Genomic DNA, 17,761 nt, shown 5'->3' on the forward strand with positions numbered 1-17,761 from the left:
GGGAAGAGGATGAAACATTACATTTGGGCTGATAGGTCTCTGATTAAATCTCATGTGTTCTTGGAACATGAGATGGAAACGATCTTGACCCAGCTAAAATAGTTATGGAGAGCAAATCCACCTATTGGATACAACTGGGTTTTTAGATGCACTTGAGTCTGTGCTGATCCTCTCTTAGTAGTAGTTCTTTTGTAACACCTAGTCAGGACTGAGGCGCTGTTCTGCCAGGCACTGTACAGACCTAGGAAGACACAGCCCCCTAACTAGAAGAGCTTAAAATCAACTGAAGACAAGAAGGGAGGGAGGCGAGCAATAGGGGGTGAATGGAGAGGGTGGATGAGGGTAACTGGTAATAGTTACGTGGCTTTGTTTTGTCATAACTTGATGGAGCTGAATCATTGAAGTGACTGGGGATACCGGAGGGAGAGAGGCGGTGGATAGGAGGGAGAGAGGCATTTACATGAGTTTGGCTCAGGCTGGAGGGGAGGTTTTGGGTGTGGGGAGAGGCTGTGTAATTGGGTGAGAGGATGGAAGTGAGGAGGTGAAGGTGTGACTGGCTGGGCAGAAGGATGGGGATGCAGTGGGGGAATAATAAGAAGTAGAGCAGCAATCTGTTTCCTAATGATGTTACAGACAGGAAAATAAGGGGGGCTGGTGCCCAGAGCACATCTCATTGGTTTGGAGAGGGATGGGGCGACAGTACCAGATTCTCCTTGGCTTGTGCTGGAGCTGCTGCTGGTAGCATATTCTGGGGGGTCAGAGGCTGCCAGGGCTCTCCTCTGGGAGAGTCTTAGTTTTTAGCGGAGAACACTGGGGATTGTATCCAGAGGGGGTTGAGGTAGGTTGGCTGGAGAGCCCAGAGTTAGTCTTGATTTAAAAAAAATACAATAAAAAATCTCTAACCTTCTGCTCTTTTCTTGCCTCAGTAGTTTTAGGCTGAGCAAGTTTCCTTGAGAAGATCTGACTGTGGTGTTCCTGATTAACAGGCAAATCTCCTCCTTCCTCTGGTCTAATGGCTGGACCGCGCAGGATGCTATGCCGATGCGTGCGTTAGCTGTGCCTCAGTCTGAGCAAGCTGCAAGTTCATGTCACCGTGTCAGTGAAAGAGGCACACGCACTGTCTGGCCTGCTGTTGAATTTATGGTCTCAAGGGGACCCCTGCTGGTGAAATAGTAGATTGCAGGATTTTTCATATGCCCACCGCACTGAATTGTTTCTGAGATCGCATTTCATTGCAGATAAAATGGCTCCTTTTGACTCCCAGAACAGATGTGATGCGCTGCAGAGCAGTAACAAAGTGGCTTTAAAAAACCATCCGTTGCAGCTGAGTTTGTTTTAGGAAAGTTTTCCCACTTGTTCAAAACTCTTGATTCCTCCCAGCATGGCGGAGAGGAGGTGGCATCCCTGTTGTAGAGCCAGAGGAAGCTAAAGTACAGAAAGAAAAATGACTTGCTCAAGGCCACGTGCTAGAATGGAGTAAAGCAAGGAGTAATTTCAAGATAACCTTGCCAAGACTGGGAAGAGGTGGAGAGACGGGGACCTGAAGTTGGGCTTCAGGCATCTAATTACGTGAACCGATTTCAAAAGCACTGAGCTTTCTCATTAACCTCGATGGAAGCTATTGGAGGCTCAGCACTTTTGCAGGTCAGGTCATCTGTTTAGGTGCTTAAATACCAATTCAGGAACCTAACTTTGGGTACCCATTTTAAATAATCTTGCACTCCCTACCCTCATTCCTTGAGCCCAAATGGTCCACTCCTGCATTTGGAGGCTGGACTTGCACATTTACTGAATAATATTATACATATTTAAGAGGATTTTCAAAGCTGGCTTTTGAAATACTTGATGCCATTACAGCATTTCCATTTACTGAATTGTGGCATTTCTTTTTTGTGTTGGGCGCTCCCCTCTTGCTACCTTCTAGAAGGAAGTCCAGTTTATATTTCTGTGCAACCTGACATCTTCACTGTGAATTTTAATTGGTTAATATTGCAGAGCAGGTGTGAATTTAGGTTTGTTTCTGTAGTTCCTATATTTTGCATGCATTAAATAAAACTGGTTTTGCCTATGCTGATTTCCGTGTTGAAATGAAAGCCCAGCCCAGCCATTGCACTTCATGCACCGGGTTCCATTGCCCAGGAGTAGTTTATTTCTTTAGTCAGGAAGCACATTGAGAAGTAGCTGTGCTTCAGTTAACGGGAAAGGATGACTATGGTGATAGGAGTCGTCCCATTGATAGAAGTGAAGCTTTCTGGGTTGGTGATTTTCTGTAGTTGGAGCACAAACCTTCTCCCTCACCGTTACCTGATATATATTCTTGTGTAAGTTATATGAAAATTGATATTGACATATAATTCTCCAATGGTGGCTACGTTGGTGTGTTTAGCTGATGTGAAGTGGTATGGAAGCACTAAATATTGTTCTGCATTTGATTGCCTTAAACTATGAGACAGAGAATACCGTTGCGTCACTTTTACAAGCCTTCTGAAAAATCTTAGTTGAAATATTCAATCCAGTGATAGCAACCCAAATCAGACCTTGCAGGGAGGAGACAATACTTGATTCCAACAAGTAGCTTTATTATAATAAACTTTTAAACATGTTTATATTCATTACATACAGAAAAGCTACCCACTGTGTTTTACCACAGCGTGCTTCACTTTGAAACACTTTCATTGAGCGATGGCCCCTTAAGTTAGATACGTGCTAGCCACCTTTCATTACATTCACCTGCTGTGTTACCCTGAGAACAGCTAGGAGTCTGAACATTTGTCTGGGTGTGGAGGGGAGGGGGGAGATTTTTTTTTTCTTTACAGATTGGTTGAGCTTGTAGCCTTTCAGGGGTTCTTCAGAAAGCTGTACAGGAGGGGAACAAGATAATCTTTATAGTGGCCATCAATGAAACCCTTCCCGCTGTTGTGGACAAACCAGCAGTGCACATTGGTTCCAAACACTTGGTCTGTCCTGTAGTCCTTCTGCAACCCGCTGCAATAAAGAGAGCAACAAAGATAATGGGTGGTGATGGGACAAGTAGAAAAGATAATGCAGCAATCGGGCCTGAACAGCAATAGTCTGACTTTAGCAGGAGTCGTCTGCGTGCGCCTATGGGCTGATCATCCGGTCTTAAATGACAGAAGATTCCTACCTCCATAAAAGCCTAACACAAACCCTACGGCAAGCTGTAGTAACCAAAGCTGTGTGATTGTACCTGCCTCCCTGGGAGATGCCTTCCAGCTGCCATTTGGGGCTGAGCATGGAGGCAACAGATGTTTCTGATGCCACCTCACCCACTTAAAAGAATAATGAGAAAAATCAAATGAACTGTGGCTTCTGGAAGTGAAGCTGCAGTAAGCCATGCTGCTCATGGGTAGCCAGAGCACGACAGCCTTCCATTCGGTACTTCCTCTCTCCACAAGTAGCTCCGCTGACTCCAGAGGGACTGTTTGCAGAGTATGATGCTACATGAGTGTCAGAATCAGGCCCTGACAAAGTAGACCACCTGTGCGGAGGAGCACTGTCTATGCTAGCTGGAAGAGACTCAACCTGAAGGATCCGACAGAGCAAGGTTTCCATATTTGCTTCCCCTCTGCTATATGCTACATGGAGAGAGTCCTTGCTGTCCTTTTATGTTTCATTCTCATGAAAAATAAGCCTCAAACCCCAGTGTAATGTATGTGCTGCTAACAAAGCTTCAGAAGCGTTGAGTGGCAAGAGCAGGGAGAATGTAGGAAAACAACTGGCCAGGTGTGTTCTACCATTAGGTGAAGTCCGTATCTTTGACAGTGGAGTAAGGACCCAGTTATGCCACCTTGGCGCACATTGAATAGTACTTTACTACACCCACACTCCAGCTGATTGCAACAAATAAGGTTGGCACAACTGGGTGCTAAATGAATAAGCTAGGGCCAAAATTTGTGTGTCTCTGCATAGGACAACTCTGCCATCACCTGTATGGGGCGGAGATCTCTGCATCCAACTGCCTAGGATGGTAACAGTATGGACCTAACCAGTGGATTTCCATGTGGTGTTGGATCTCCTAGGATCTGGCCCTTTGTTGTGTGTTCCTGCTCTGTAGGGACTGTGTTCCATTTTGCTTCCCTTGCTGGATTTGGGATACCTTGTTCAGAGTACATTTATTCTCACTTGCAAGCGAGGTATAAAGCTGTACTAATTGGGAGAACTGCAGGTATTTCTGACTCCTGAAGAGACATGCTACTGTCTTGTTTCTCAGGGGGAGGTAAAGGATGTAACTGACGCGCTTTGCGATGTGTGTAGGTTTATGCCAGTGCCGCTTTCCTCTGTTTGAAAAAGACTGCACCACATACAGGGTTTCCACAGGAAGCTCCGGAGAGCAAAGTGCAGGGGCCGCCTTGCCTGGGAAAACCCCCCACAAAGCCAAGTCGTCTTGATCTTCAAGCTGAAACCTGCAGGTTTCCCACCATGCTTCCTCCTAAAAGCTGGGGAGAGGTTTCCTGCTAAGTTGGCGAAGCCTAAAAACAGCGGATTCATAAGGAAATCCTGCTCTATTTTTACTGTTGAGAAGTCCCGGGCCTCCCTATTTGCAACACAGGCCACTGAGGAGTCATGCTGCCATTCGCTCCCCCACTGGGCTGATCCCCTCCTGAGACCAGCATTACTTTCTGAACTAATACTGAGGGTGAAATCCACTGCATAGAGTAGCTGCTCCTGGCCTCCCACCCAGCCCCTTCTCCTGCCACAGCCATGTATTCGCAGCAACACAGAGGGGTTTCCATGGACCCCTAGTGCAGAGAGTACACCAGGTAGCGGACTGCCCAACCAAGACATAGGCAATGGAGATTCTGTAGTTGTAACAAAGGGCAGAATTTAGCCAGTGGGTTTTTTATTACTAGTGGTGGTCCACAAACAGGAAAAAACCTAGCTTGACTTTCAGTGCTGTGTTGGGTCTGCTGTGCTGACAGTTAGGAAAAAAAACAAAATATGCTTTACTTGTAAGCAGAGAAAATTGGGGTGGAGGGTGGGGATCACAGAGCAAAGAAGTCATTGTTAGAGAATGACTATGTAATTAAAGAAAAGGAGTACTTGTGGCACCTTAGAGACTAACCAATTTATTTGAGCACAAGCTTTCGTGAGCTACAGCTCACTTCATCGGATGCAGTGATCCGATGAAGTGAGCTGTAGCTCACGAAAGCTTATGCTCAAATAAATTGGTTAGTCTCTAAGGTGCCACAAGTACTCCTTTTCTTTTTGCGAATACAGACTAACATGGCTGTTACTCTGAAATATGTAATTAAAGATATTTTCATTGACTACATTCAGAAGGGAGGTTACTAAACATTTTAGGGCCTCATCTTTTTCTTGGCTGAGTTTGCTCAGAATTCCTACCTGGTGACAGTAAGTTTGTGTCCTTTCACTTCCATGGTTGCTTCTGGTTTCTCTGGATCCCGACCGGGTCTTTCATTGTAGATGTGCACGGCTGGTTCAGACATGAATTGGCCTGGCCAAAGAGAAGGTTAAAACTGCTTGCAAGTCACGGCCTTCAGCTATCAGATTATAAAAATCACAATCCCAAGCATGCAAATTGGTCTCTGTAATGCCTTAGGACCTTCTACATTGTGGAGGTTGGCGCTCTGCTTTAGAGCCAGCTGACTGTTTCCGCTTAAGCAGAGCGGGGCTGGGAAGATCAGTCAGGCAAGCTCATGCTGACTAGTTCTGTTCTGCTGTGGAACTTTCCTAGGGATTCCTGAATTTTAAAAGGGTGAGGGTGTTTTTGTTTTGTTTTTAAAGGTGACCTGCACAGGAAAGAACCATCCATCTCAGGGTATCCCCCATTACTGTGGTATGGAAATGGTTGTCAGGTAAATTAGATTTGTAGAGGGCAAGATCTCCAGGAGATATCAGGAGTCTTCTACTCTTCCCCCTTCCCTGAGAAAGGGGACTCTGCTGGGGAAAAACATAGATGTGAGGTGGGGAGGGAGAGTCATTAATTCTTCTTCTCCTCTTCCCCTAACCAATTGGCTATGGTGGGGAGGCTTGGTCACAGAGCAGATGCCCTGCAAGTGGTCAGACTCCAGATCAGTCTGACTTATTCTATAAATTCATTCCACAGTTGAACCCCAGGGACTGAGAATGATTTCTCTTTGGTTTTCACGTGCTTCATGCTGGGTTTGGTAAGTTGCATAGTCACACGGAAGCACCGAACTGGAGTTGTGACAGTCTGCTGATGTACAAAGTCTAAGTCCATCCAGCGGTGTCTTATATTAAGTGGCAGCATGTAAATAATTAAATCACCTTGGAACTAACATACCTAACTGCTCTATTACTTTCCTTTTTTCTGTCCTCTGTTCGGATCATAATGTCTTTGGGGAAGGGGCCTTATCTTATTTCATGCCCTGTGACTATTAATGCATTATCATAAAACTGAGCTTTGAGCTCTGGAAGTCAAGTAGATATGAAAGGGCACCTGCTGAACACACTGTTGGTCTTGCCATAAATGAGGACAGAATTTGGCTAAAATACAGGGGGCCAATCCTCTGCACCTGTAAATCAGCTTAGCTCCATTGACTTGAATGGAGCTACCCCAACGAACACCAGTGGAGGATCTGGCCCAGTGGTTGATAAAGAAAGATTTATCACGGGAAAGCCAATTAATTATTTTGATGGAAAGTTAAACAACACTATGCTAGATATGGGATTTTTTTCTCCTCTTGTTGATGATTTCCTTCTTCCCCAGCACACTGAGTTCTAGCCAAAACCAACAGAATCGTATCCCTCCTCCTGCCACCCGACCATAAGGCTTTACCTATCAGACCATGTGCGCTGGGTGAGAACCGGTTTGTAGGGGGAATGTAGATCCCTAAGAAATCAACGTTGACCGGGTGATTCTTCCACACACGGTGAAGCAAAACCATGAAGGACATTTCCGTGTCCATGGCGATAGTGACAGTGCGCTCTTTCTTCACAGACACAAGCAGCCTAGCGGAAGCATAAAACAGAAATGAGAGCCGCGTCCCTGGTTCTGCTGAGGCACTTCGCTTGTTGTGTACAATGAGGTGTGAAGAATGCAGCACCCAATCAGTCCCGGTTTTTAATGAGGATTTACAGAGCTTTTGTTACCACCCAACAAATCCGTGCAAGGGTATGATCACATTTGGAAAACCGAGGCAGAGAAGTTCACTAACTTGCCCAGCTCTACATAGCAAAGTCAGTGGCAGAGTCAAGATTAGAACTCACAAGTTCCTATTGCCTAACACCGGGCTCATTCACTATGGCAATGTAGGGTCAATACAAAAAAATCAAGGTGCCTTTATCATTCATAATCATAAACCGTTCATAATGGCTTCATTGTTGAGACCATTGCTTATCATGCTGATTTCTTGGTGCTGTCCCCATTAGTTTGTTGTATCCATCCATTTCCCCCTATGTTATACTTAGACTGTAAGTTGTTTGGGGGCAGGGACTGTCCTTTTGTTTTGTGGTTGTACAGCACCTAGCACACTGGGGGCTTGATCCCTGATTGGACCCTGAATTCTGCTACAGAACAAATAAGAAATATTAGCGTCTATAGCCACAGGGATAACTGAGCTACTCAGACACATGCAGCTGCTCAGTGGGTGAACCAGGACTTTGTTCTCTTCATTTTGAGGAAGGATTAGAAAGCCAAGCCAGGCTCATTTCCCCACGGAAAGTTCAGGTGTAATTCTTGCCCTTGGATCAACAGGGATCAACACATTCCAAATAGTTTCCACAAAGTACATTGGAAATGCGCCTCCTCTTACCTTTTCCGAATGATACTTCCTGTGTCGGACCAGGACAGAGCGGTGCTGTAAGATCCGTCTTTCAGGATGATTGTCTCTGTGCTGATCTCTACTTTCAAGCCTTTGTTTTTGAAATAGAATCCAATTTTGCCAAAATAGGTGCTCAGTTTTTTATTCTCTTGCTTCTTGGCCCCAGTGAGCTGCCCATTGATCACGATCCCTATGAAAAGTAGAGTATGTGGTGTTTCCCAGGAGTTTTTGACATGTAATCCAGAGACTTATTCAAGTAATAGGAGACAAACAAATCATAAGACCTAAAGCACTCTAAGCAGAGAGGGCCACTTCCCAATGCACAGTTTTGGGACTTAGTTATTTATTTAATTTCCTGCTCGGCCCCAAAGACGACATTTATTTTCTTCCTTTCTCTCTCTCCCGCTGCTTTCTTCTTTGTGCTCAACTGAAAGTGCAAATGGAAGAAATGCAGCCCCACAGTGGCAGGTTTCCAGTGGAATGGATAAGATATTGTTGGTGTATCTGCAGAAGTCTATCCATGTATAGCCTATAGATCAGAGTTAACGGAACACATTAGATACCATTAATTCTAGTGTCTGCAAGTGATCCAAAGTGTGTGCTTGTGTAATCGCTGCAATTTACCTGCTGATCACGACTTTGTAGGCATGTTATGATGCTCGTTTTGAATTTCCTAAGATCATAGCAGCCAGGGTTGTAAGAAGGTGTGAGCTTTTTCTATTTTACATCTAAGTACATTTCATCTAACTGCCCAGGCTCACCCATTGCTCAGTCCAGTGCCAGCTGACAGTCTAGGGACTGTACTGAGTTGCTGATGGAAAGCTACTAATAGGCTTCAAAACCACAGTCCACACAGAGTACAGCAATGACTGCCAGCATTGCCAGGCAAAGAGCAATACTGGGAAGCCGAGTATGGGAAAGCTACTAATAGGCTTCAAAACCACAGTCCACACAGAGTACAGCAATGACTGCCAGCATTGCCAGGCAAAGAGCAATACTGGGAAGCCAAGTATGTAGGAAGAAGTTGCTCTGAAGATTGCTTAGTATCCGTGTTATGTAGAGAACATTACAAGCATCATGCCAGTGTCCAGGGAACTGATACCATGTTCCGACTGAGTGTTCACATTATTGAGATTAAGCCCAGCAAGCCTGTTCTGCAACTTATGTGTGCTCTAATGCTGATTTCATTTACATCTACATAAATCAGAGGTAGCTGCATTGAAGTCCATCTCAGGTCAGAGGAAAATTGGCTTGATTAGAACCGACAGTCAGTAAAGCAAGAATCATCACAATGAACCTGGTACATATTCCTTTCCCCAAACCAAGGCCTTTCAGATTCTTTGGGCTGCATGGTGCTATATAAATGGAAGCTATTCATGTTCTCTTACCAGAATCAGGATCTGAAACCAAGTTCAGGATCTTTCCAGGCTCTGAGTCAATATTGAAGCAGATGTTCTCCTGGCTCTTTAGCAGATGGATGATGAAATGTGGGTCATTGTCAACTAAGGTACAAAAATAAGTAGGGAATAAAAAAACAAAATGAAAGTAGGAGTGTGACTACGTGTGTGAGATCTGAACAGTGTTTCCTTACTGCTCTATACGTTTAGTTCTACCTATGCACATAGATAGGCACAGCTATGTCTATTTGCCGATTTCAAAGTGCTTCCACTCTACAATGTTAACCAATGATCCCACAACACTCCTGGGAAAGGAATAAGTAGCATTATCCACTTTTGGTAGATGGGGAAATTCCCAAGCAATCCTTACAGAGGCCTGTTACATTTTTTTTAAATGAACCAAAAATCCCCATAGGTCTGTGATGGGGTGTAAAAACCCTGCACTGGCGATGAAGGGGTTAAAGAGCAGCTGTGGGCAAGGTTGGCGCCGCCCTGCTGGCCCTGTCAGTCATGTCGGGAGCATAATAAAGGCTTAAAAGCAGAACGTTCCCAGCAGTTGCTGGCCAGCCCTGGGAGACAGCAGATGGCAACTCTACAGCTCCCAGGGGAGACTCCTGGAAGCCTTCCCGGCCTCAGCGTGTAACTCACTGCGTTGAGTTACAGGGTTAACTGATTGAGCTGCCTGCTGGAAAACACCATGTGCTACATCATGATTGTGAGAGTCTGAGCTACCTTCTTTTAAAAAGCTTGTATCCAGCAGGTAATACTAGAGATGAGGTTGATCCAGAAGCCCAGAGCTGAACCCCCTCATTCTTCCCCCCCAAACAACTGGGGGCAAAGTTCAGATCTAAATCCAAACTTCAGAGCTGGGACCCATCTCTACATCTTATGTCCTTATTCTGACTAATGGCTTGATCCCCACCCCTCCCCTTGCCATTGAAGCCAATGGGAGTTTTGCCATTGACGTCAACAGGAGCAGGATCAAGCCCCTAAATACAGAATAATGCAAAGAATTGCCAGTGCAGAGAACACCCCGGAGTCGGGAGCTGAACTATCTTGCTCATTTTTTTCCTTTCTAAAACAGTAAGTTTAACTATTTCAAAGTCTAAAATTAACCCTTGGCCTTGCCCCGAGCACGCCTTCAAAGGGGGGCGGGCGGTTACTGTTGCATATGTCTGCATTGTTATTAAGACGACGCTCTACCAGATCTTTTGTGTGAGTTAAACATTAAATCATGGCAGAGACCCAAGTGTTAACAAGACCCAGCAGCCTTCAGAGAATCCAGAGATCCTTATCTTCCACGCAACATTCATGCTGTCATTTACAATGGGAATTAACTCTGGAAATAATGTTGCATTAGCTTTGCTACTACAGATGAGCCAGAAAGAGAGTCCTTTGGACAGACTGCGACTCCCAGTAGCAGATGGCAGGGAAGACCTATTAGATCATCTAATCCATCCTAATGATCATCCCCTAGAGTATATTTTCTAGGGCTTTGTCCATTCACGCTTTAAATCACTTAAGTGTTGCACCATGCTTCTAAAGAACTGCTACTTACTTGAGTGCCATGCATATTTTGGGTGTAAACTTTGGGGTGTCTGTAACGACCCCCTGCATGGGTTATGAATACGGTTTCAACTTGAGAGCACTGGCCTCTACCGCTTTGGCTACAGGAATAGCTGCGTTAACTGGTAGCAATCGTCGACTGTTATTCTCCAGTGAAGCCACAAGATGAGCATGTGATGTCTGTTTTACCAAAGCAAAATGTACACAATACTCCCATTCCAAAAGCAAACTCAGGGCAGTTGAGAGATCTCTCTGTACAGAGTTAGGGCGAAGTACCTTTATTCATCAGCTTCAAATTCATTGATTCCAAGGCCAGAAGGGACCACTGTGATCAGCTAGTCTGACCTCCTGTATAGCATAGAATCATAGACTATCAGGGTTGGAAGGGACCTCAGGAAGTCATCTAGTCCAACCCCCTGCTCAAAGCAGGACCGATCCCCAACTAAATCATCCCAGCCAGGGCTTTGTCAAACCTGCCCTTAAAAACCTCTAAGGAAGGAGATTCCACCACCTCCCTAGGTAACCCATTGCAGTGTTTCACCACCCTCTAAGTGAAAAAGTTTTTCCTAATATCCAATCTAAACCTCCCCCACTGCAACTTGAGACCATTACTCCTCGTTCTGTCAACTGCCACCTCTGAGAGCAGTCTAGAGCCATCCTCTTTGGAACCCCCTTTCAGGTAGTTGAAAGCAGCTATCAAATCCCCCCTCATTCTTCTCAGCACCATGTCATTTAGACTTGGGCCTAAACTGCAAAAACAGCCTCTCATTTTGGATTTTTTTGGTGCCCAGTTTGGGTCATTTAGAGCTGGATTTTTCAGAGGGGTTGAGCATGCACAGTGGCTGCTAACTTGAAAATCTCTGAAAATCAGGCCTTACTGAATCCAGCATGGCGACATCCAGAATTACTGGATGCTTTAGACCAGGGATCGGCAACCTTTGGCACGCGGCCGATCAGGGAAATCCGCTGACAGGCGGGGACCGTTTGTTTATCTGCAGCGTCCGCAGGTTCAGCTGATCGCAGATCCCACTGGCCGCGATTCACCATTCCAGGCCAATGCGGGCTGCGGGAAGCGGCATGGGCCGTGTGCCAAAGGTTGCCGATCCCTGCTTTAGAATATGTGGGCCCAAATCTTTGTGACATGGGTGCTGAGAACAATTGCAAGGCAGCATCAAAGTGAAGAAATGAGGCTTTGAAATTCCCCTTCTGTAGCAGCTATGCAACAAATATTCTGTGTTTCTTTGCCTTTGCCTTTTGCAAGTTCAGATTCAGAGCCAAATCTGTATCCAGACTTGACTGCTGAGGCCCCCTCTTGAGAGCATGGGGGGATTTTGCACTGCTCTCAAACTGGAATGTGGACTCTACCAGTGGAGGCCAGTGACCTCTGAAAGTGGGTGGGGGAAATGGCACGTCAAAACCAATGCAATGCAGTGACTGTCCCTAGTTGAATGGCAAGCAGGCAGTGCTATCTCCATCCATTTGGATAAACGGGCCATTTGGCTTCTTCCGCCACTGCTCTCTTCCCCCTACCCATACACACACACACACCTTTGTATACAAAAGCTATACTAAGCAAAGCAAAAAGGAGTAAAGCAGATAGACAGCCCACTGTCTTTTACCTGCAGTTATGCGAGGATCAGAAGATATAGTTGGAGCCCTGCGAGCACTTAATAGACGCTCTGCTGTAGCTGTGGGTTTCGCCCAGGGTGGGATGGACTGATCAAGGCCATTGGAGACTACACCTAAAGTACCTGTTTGTGAAGAGGTTACATGAAATTGGAAATTAGTAAAAATGGCTGCACTGATAAAGGATCATCGTACTTTTCACTTTAGCACACAATGATCGGGATTCTGATCCAATTTACTGCAGGAGAATTATGCCAGATTTACATGGCTGTATCTCAGAACAGAATCTGGCTGATTTACAATTAAGGGCTTGTAGAACTGATCAATGAAATTGTTTTTAATTGTTCACTTTATTAATAAACTTCATAAGTAAAGTATTATGAATGAAACTACATTCATTCATAAAACCAGGTACTCCAATAACTGGCTAATTGAGTTTCACTTTTAATCCAATTGCTGCTTAAATCACTGGAACTTGCACTGCTTCAACATTATAACTTCTGGTTTCAGAGTAACAGCCGTGTTAGTTTGTATTCGCAAAAAGAAAAAGAGTACTTGAGGCACTTTAGAGACTAACAAATTTATTTGAGCATAAGCTTTCGCGAGCTACATCCGATGAAGTGAGCTGTAGCTCACAAAAGCTTATGCTCAAATAAATTTGTTAGTCTCTAAGGTGCCACAAGTCCTCCTTTTCTTATTGTAACTTCTGTTCACTGTTTGCCATTCCTTACACTTGTCGATGTTGTAACCCAAACTCCATTTTAACTTGTCCCAAACTCCATTTTAAAATGCTCACTTCAGTTTTGCAAAACCCTGCTGTAACCTTATTAGTGTAGTTTAGATGTGTGAATGAGGTATATATGGATGATGGAATCAACCTCCAGCCCCAGCCAGTCCTGATGAAATAAAGTGTAAACACCAATGGCTGAAGATGCAGACAACAGCCCTGACAAAGCAAGACGAATCCACCCTCAAAAGAAAAGAACAAAAGTCCAATTGAAGAAATATCAAAGCCAGGTCCAAGGCTGAAAGTCATGTCTGCAATTGACGGCTGACCAATCACACCGAACCCAGAGGCAGCGTGACACAGCAAGACCTATAGACTCTGGATTCAAACTAAAGCCTACAAAAACGGTGGGTGAGAAGGAAGACTTTGGAGGGTAACATTCTGCTGCCAACATGGAAGCACATCGGTGCATGCCCAACAGAGACCCAGCTCTTCCTTGTGCCCGGCTTTCCTGGCCAGTTAGCTGCCACAAGCTACGAACCCAAGCCACGAACTCAAGCTACATTCAGGACTGATAACTATACAGCAGCTGCAGAACAGCTGATGTGTGTGTGTGTGTGTGTATACATAGGTATTAGATATTAGTTATTGGTCTTAAATCAAATTGTGTTATTATAATAAACGTGACATCTTGCCTTGTCCCCTGAAACGATCCTGTGCAGTTTTGTCCGTATAACAGGCTTGCCTACATGAACATTTAGTCCATGGCAAGCTGGGGTGTGAATCTATCCCACACTAGGGTGTACATGTGAACCCTGCTGACGTGCACTAACAGTTCCTTAATGTGCTTTGATCTAGTCCCATTTCGACGCGGGCTAGATCAAAGTGCACTGAGGAACTGTTAGGGTATGTTAGGGGGTCTGCACAGACACTTAGGCTATGCGCTGGCGACCCGTAACTAACATGAGGAAGGTGTGATTTCTCCTGCTTGTGTACATATACTTGCTCTAGCTCTCCGCGAGCCAGCGTGAGCATGAACAGCAGTGTAGCCTGGGTCATACAGGCAGCAGCAGAGGCCTGGCTTAGCTGGGCCAAGTACAAATGCCCCTGGAGCCGCTGGGTACACGCCTGGCAGGGTTGAGCCACCGTGCGGCTGCTGCCGCTACCCAGGCTCCCGCAGCTACACTGCGAAGTGCCTGGCAGTGTACACCCCACTTTGCTGTGGATTAGATGTCCAAGCAGACAAGCCCTTAACGCGCTCCGTGTGAGCCTATTTTTGAAATGTAGGGCCTTTAACCTTTACTCACATGAATAGGCCTCGATTAGGCAAAGACCTTCAGCATGTGCTGGGGTTAAGCGCTTTCTTTAGCCTTTAGGCATGCGAGAAATAAGAACTGAGGTTATTTTGTACAGGCTCACCCTAATTCAGAGCTTACTCAGTTGTTACTCAGGCAAAACTCCCACTGAGTGGGAGTTTGGCTTGAGAGAAAGAATGAGTTAAAAACTGTACTGGGTCTTCAGAATTTTGCCCCACATTCATGCTGCTGCGTATTAGGCAATGGAAAAATCCAGCGTCCAGTCTGGTCTCACAATGCCATAATACGAAATACGTAATTAACCAGTTCTTTTAAAAAAATGAGTGAATTCAATGCTGGCCAACGACCGCGAAGCTAGTCCGGGATAGGACTACCTAAGGCAGAAGCCAGTCTAAATCTGGGTTGATTCTGGCTTATTCAAGGTATAAATGGGTCCCTTGTTGCTCAACGAGAGTTTTGCCACTGATTTCAACGGCAACAGGATCTGACCCTTAATGTCTAATGTAATTGGGAAATATGTAAGCATGCTGAAAGAACAATGGCCCCCATGTTAATATCAATTAAATCATCCATACCTACTAAGTAAAGCAAACCGTGGCCTGGAGTAATCAGCTGATGCAATGTATACGGAATGCCCATTGTAATAGGTTTAGCAAATGGACATGGGTATGGCCGCGCAGACGTGTTTAGTAGAAGTGGTGAGCTATAGCACGTGGTATAAATAAAAATCTTTTCATTCTCCATGGACCTCAGTTGAGGATTTACAATGTAAAAGAAAAACAAATTAACCAACTGTAACATCTTGCAGACTTAAAAACCGCCTTTGATTGCAGGAGGATGAGGACATATCTGATATCTTTCCAGTGAGAATGCAGGACTGGTGGGCCTGGAGTTTCTGCATAGTTATAAAAAGTTCTAAAGTGAAAGGCAAAATTGACTGTGCTGTTGCAGCTACGTACGTTGCTTCCCTCTCATCTCAATCTAGCAGAATATCTCCTGTTTATTAACAAATGATAAATCACCATTCGCTATAGCCTCAGGGAGTAAAATTTGGTTTTCAGTGCCTCATTTTCGCCACAGTTCAGACAGACCACTGAACAGCCAGAGTGAAACATAATCATACAAATATCTAGCTCTTTTCATCTTCATAGCTCACGATGCTTTACAAATGGGGGAGGAGGGAGTGTCATTATCCCCATTTTACAGAGGAGGAAGCTGAGGCACGGGGCGAGGAAGTGATTTGCCCAAGGTTACTCAGCAGGTCAGTAGCAAAGACAGGAATTAAAATCCTGCGTCCCAGTTGAGTGCCCTATGCTGATAACAGCTATTAATATAGTCTGGACTGGATTTGTCATCAGTTGGCTTTGCAGTGATGACTATACTCCTCATGTTTTTTTAATAAATTAAGAGCCTGACCAGTGCCCACTGAAGGCAGTGGAAAGGCACCCATTGACATCAATGGGCATTGATAGGTCAGGCCCCAACAGGACAAACAAGCCCTGTCCCCCTTTGGCCCAACAGAAGGCTGCTGTAAAATGGGGGCTGGAGAGTAAAGCAGGAAAGAGAGCACTCTGGAAGCCTAATGAGCAAAGACACACTATCTTTAAGAGAGTTCCAGTTCCAGTGGTCTTGTGACCTATCCACACCCATCTCGGAGGTCCTCCAGAGACCACAAACAGCCACTCCATGACTCAATCAGCTCCTCTATATAAGGGGAGCACAGGGAATAGACCAGAGGTTCTCAAACTGGGCGCCAGGACCCGTCAGGGGGTTGTGAGGTTATTACATGGGGGGGGGGTCACAAGCTGTCAGCCGCCTCCCCAAACTCCACTTTGCCTCCAGCATTTATAATGGTGTTAAATATATAAAAAAGTGGTTTTAATGTATAAGGGGGGTCATGCAGAGAGGCTTGCTATGTGAAAGGGGTCACCAGTACAAAAGTTTGAGAACCAGTGGAATAGACGTATCTGTCCCTACAACAAATAAAGCTGTTGTCATTGTAGGTTTACAGAAATGCTCAAAATGGGCAAATGTGGTGCAGTCAGTCCCCACCGAGGGTAACACCGACAAAAAAGGTATGTTGAAAATTTAACTCTACAAGGAGCTGATGGTTGAACTGCCCATTTAATTCAGGGCCTTTCCCTTAAAATACAGACCCCAGCATGAGCACTAACGTCGGCCATCTTAGTGCACCTTGTTAGTCTGCATAAGTGACAATGAACAGCTTATTTCCACTGCAAGGTGGTTTGTTAAACGCCAAAATGGGACAGATGGAGACACCCACCTGGGCAACAGCCTCTTTTTGGATCTTGTGGCGAATCTGCCAGCATTCTCTCATTCCTTTCAGGATTCTCTATCAACATGGCTGTGAAAGGGGTCACGATGTGATGGTCGAGTGACATCTGTAAGATCGATCTGGTGATGTTCCTTTTCAAAGCAGCAGTGGGGGCCAGGTTTCTGTGTTGAAAAATAAATAGACCCCCTTGTTACCAGCTGTGCCGGGCAGCTGCTGCTTAAATCAAGCCGGTGATCCTTGTTATTCCTAAACAGGGGAATCAGAAAGGTAGGAACCAGCTAGGACCTAGGGAATGTGAATGGCAAAGATTAAAGTCCCGATCCAAAGCCCACTGAAGTCAATCGTGAGACTCCCATTGACTTCAATGGACCTTGGATTGGACCCAAAGAGCCTGATTCAATTCCCACTGATTTCAATGGGGATCTTCAATGGGAGATGGATCAAGACCTCTAAGAACAAGGGGCCAAATCCTTTTACTCAGTCTTTGTTCATTAACTTCACTCATTCAATCCCCAGCCCACATTCAGACCACTGACCTGTCGCTAGAACAAGCTGAACCAAAACCTTATGCCTGCAGTTAGAGAGGAGAGGGAAGGAGTGAGCCAAGGGTGCAAAGCTGACATGCTCTTTGGTTTAGATTTATATTCCTCATTTGTATAATAAAATGTACAAATTCCTCTGATTCTGAGAGGTGCCGATAATCCTCATCTCCCAGTGACGTCTGCCAGCCCCTTTCCAGGTCAGCTAGGTCCCTATCAAAAGTCCCCATCTGGCATTTCTCCCCACCTCTCAGCTAGGAGCTGGTTGATGGTCAGATAGGCCCACAGCTTCTCGGTGAATTTGGGGTCGGCATGTGGCTCTTTCTTCAGGAAATCCTCCAGTCCCTCAACATCTGCCAGGGTCTCCAGGACTAGCTCGGCGTTCGACTAAGCGAGGAATGAAAGATACCAAGATCACAGTGTGAGCCGGTGAAATGAAGCCACCACGTCACGCCACCCCCACGGCCCCGGATCAGGACCCAGGCAGACATTTAAAAAACTGGGGCCCCCTTGTTAGGAATCTGATCC

The 17,761-nt window shown here is 45.4% G+C and overlaps 1 protein-coding gene across 1 annotated transcript in view; it reads right to left on the minus strand.

Moving 5' to 3' along the window:
• Positions 1-2,837: 2,837 nt before the first annotated feature.
• The window catches only part of ITIH2 (inter-alpha-trypsin inhibitor heavy chain 2), a 38,635-nt gene continuing 23,711 nt past the window's right edge, over positions 2,838-17,761 (minus strand). The window contains exons 14-21 of the mRNA XM_077807893.1: positions 17,481-17,620; positions 16,683-16,855; positions 12,349-12,480; positions 9,155-9,268; positions 7,758-7,956; positions 6,782-6,954; positions 5,365-5,476; positions 2,838-2,985 (exon numbers count right to left, since the gene is read on the minus strand). Of these exons, the coding sequence (XP_077664019.1) occupies positions 2,838-2,985; positions 5,365-5,476; positions 6,782-6,954; positions 7,758-7,956; positions 9,155-9,268; positions 12,349-12,480; positions 16,683-16,855; positions 17,481-17,620 (1,191 nt within the window). The remainder of the gene's footprint in view (positions 2,986-5,364; positions 5,477-6,781; positions 6,955-7,757; positions 7,957-9,154; positions 9,269-12,348; positions 12,481-16,682; positions 16,856-17,480; positions 17,621-17,761) is intronic.

The sequence above is a fragment of the Eretmochelys imbricata genome, chromosome 1 (genome assembly GCF_965152235.1).
Source record: "Eretmochelys imbricata isolate rEreImb1 chromosome 1, rEreImb1.hap1, whole genome shotgun sequence".
In the NCBI taxonomy this organism is placed as follows: domain Eukaryota; kingdom Metazoa; phylum Chordata; order Testudines; family Cheloniidae; genus Eretmochelys; species Eretmochelys imbricata.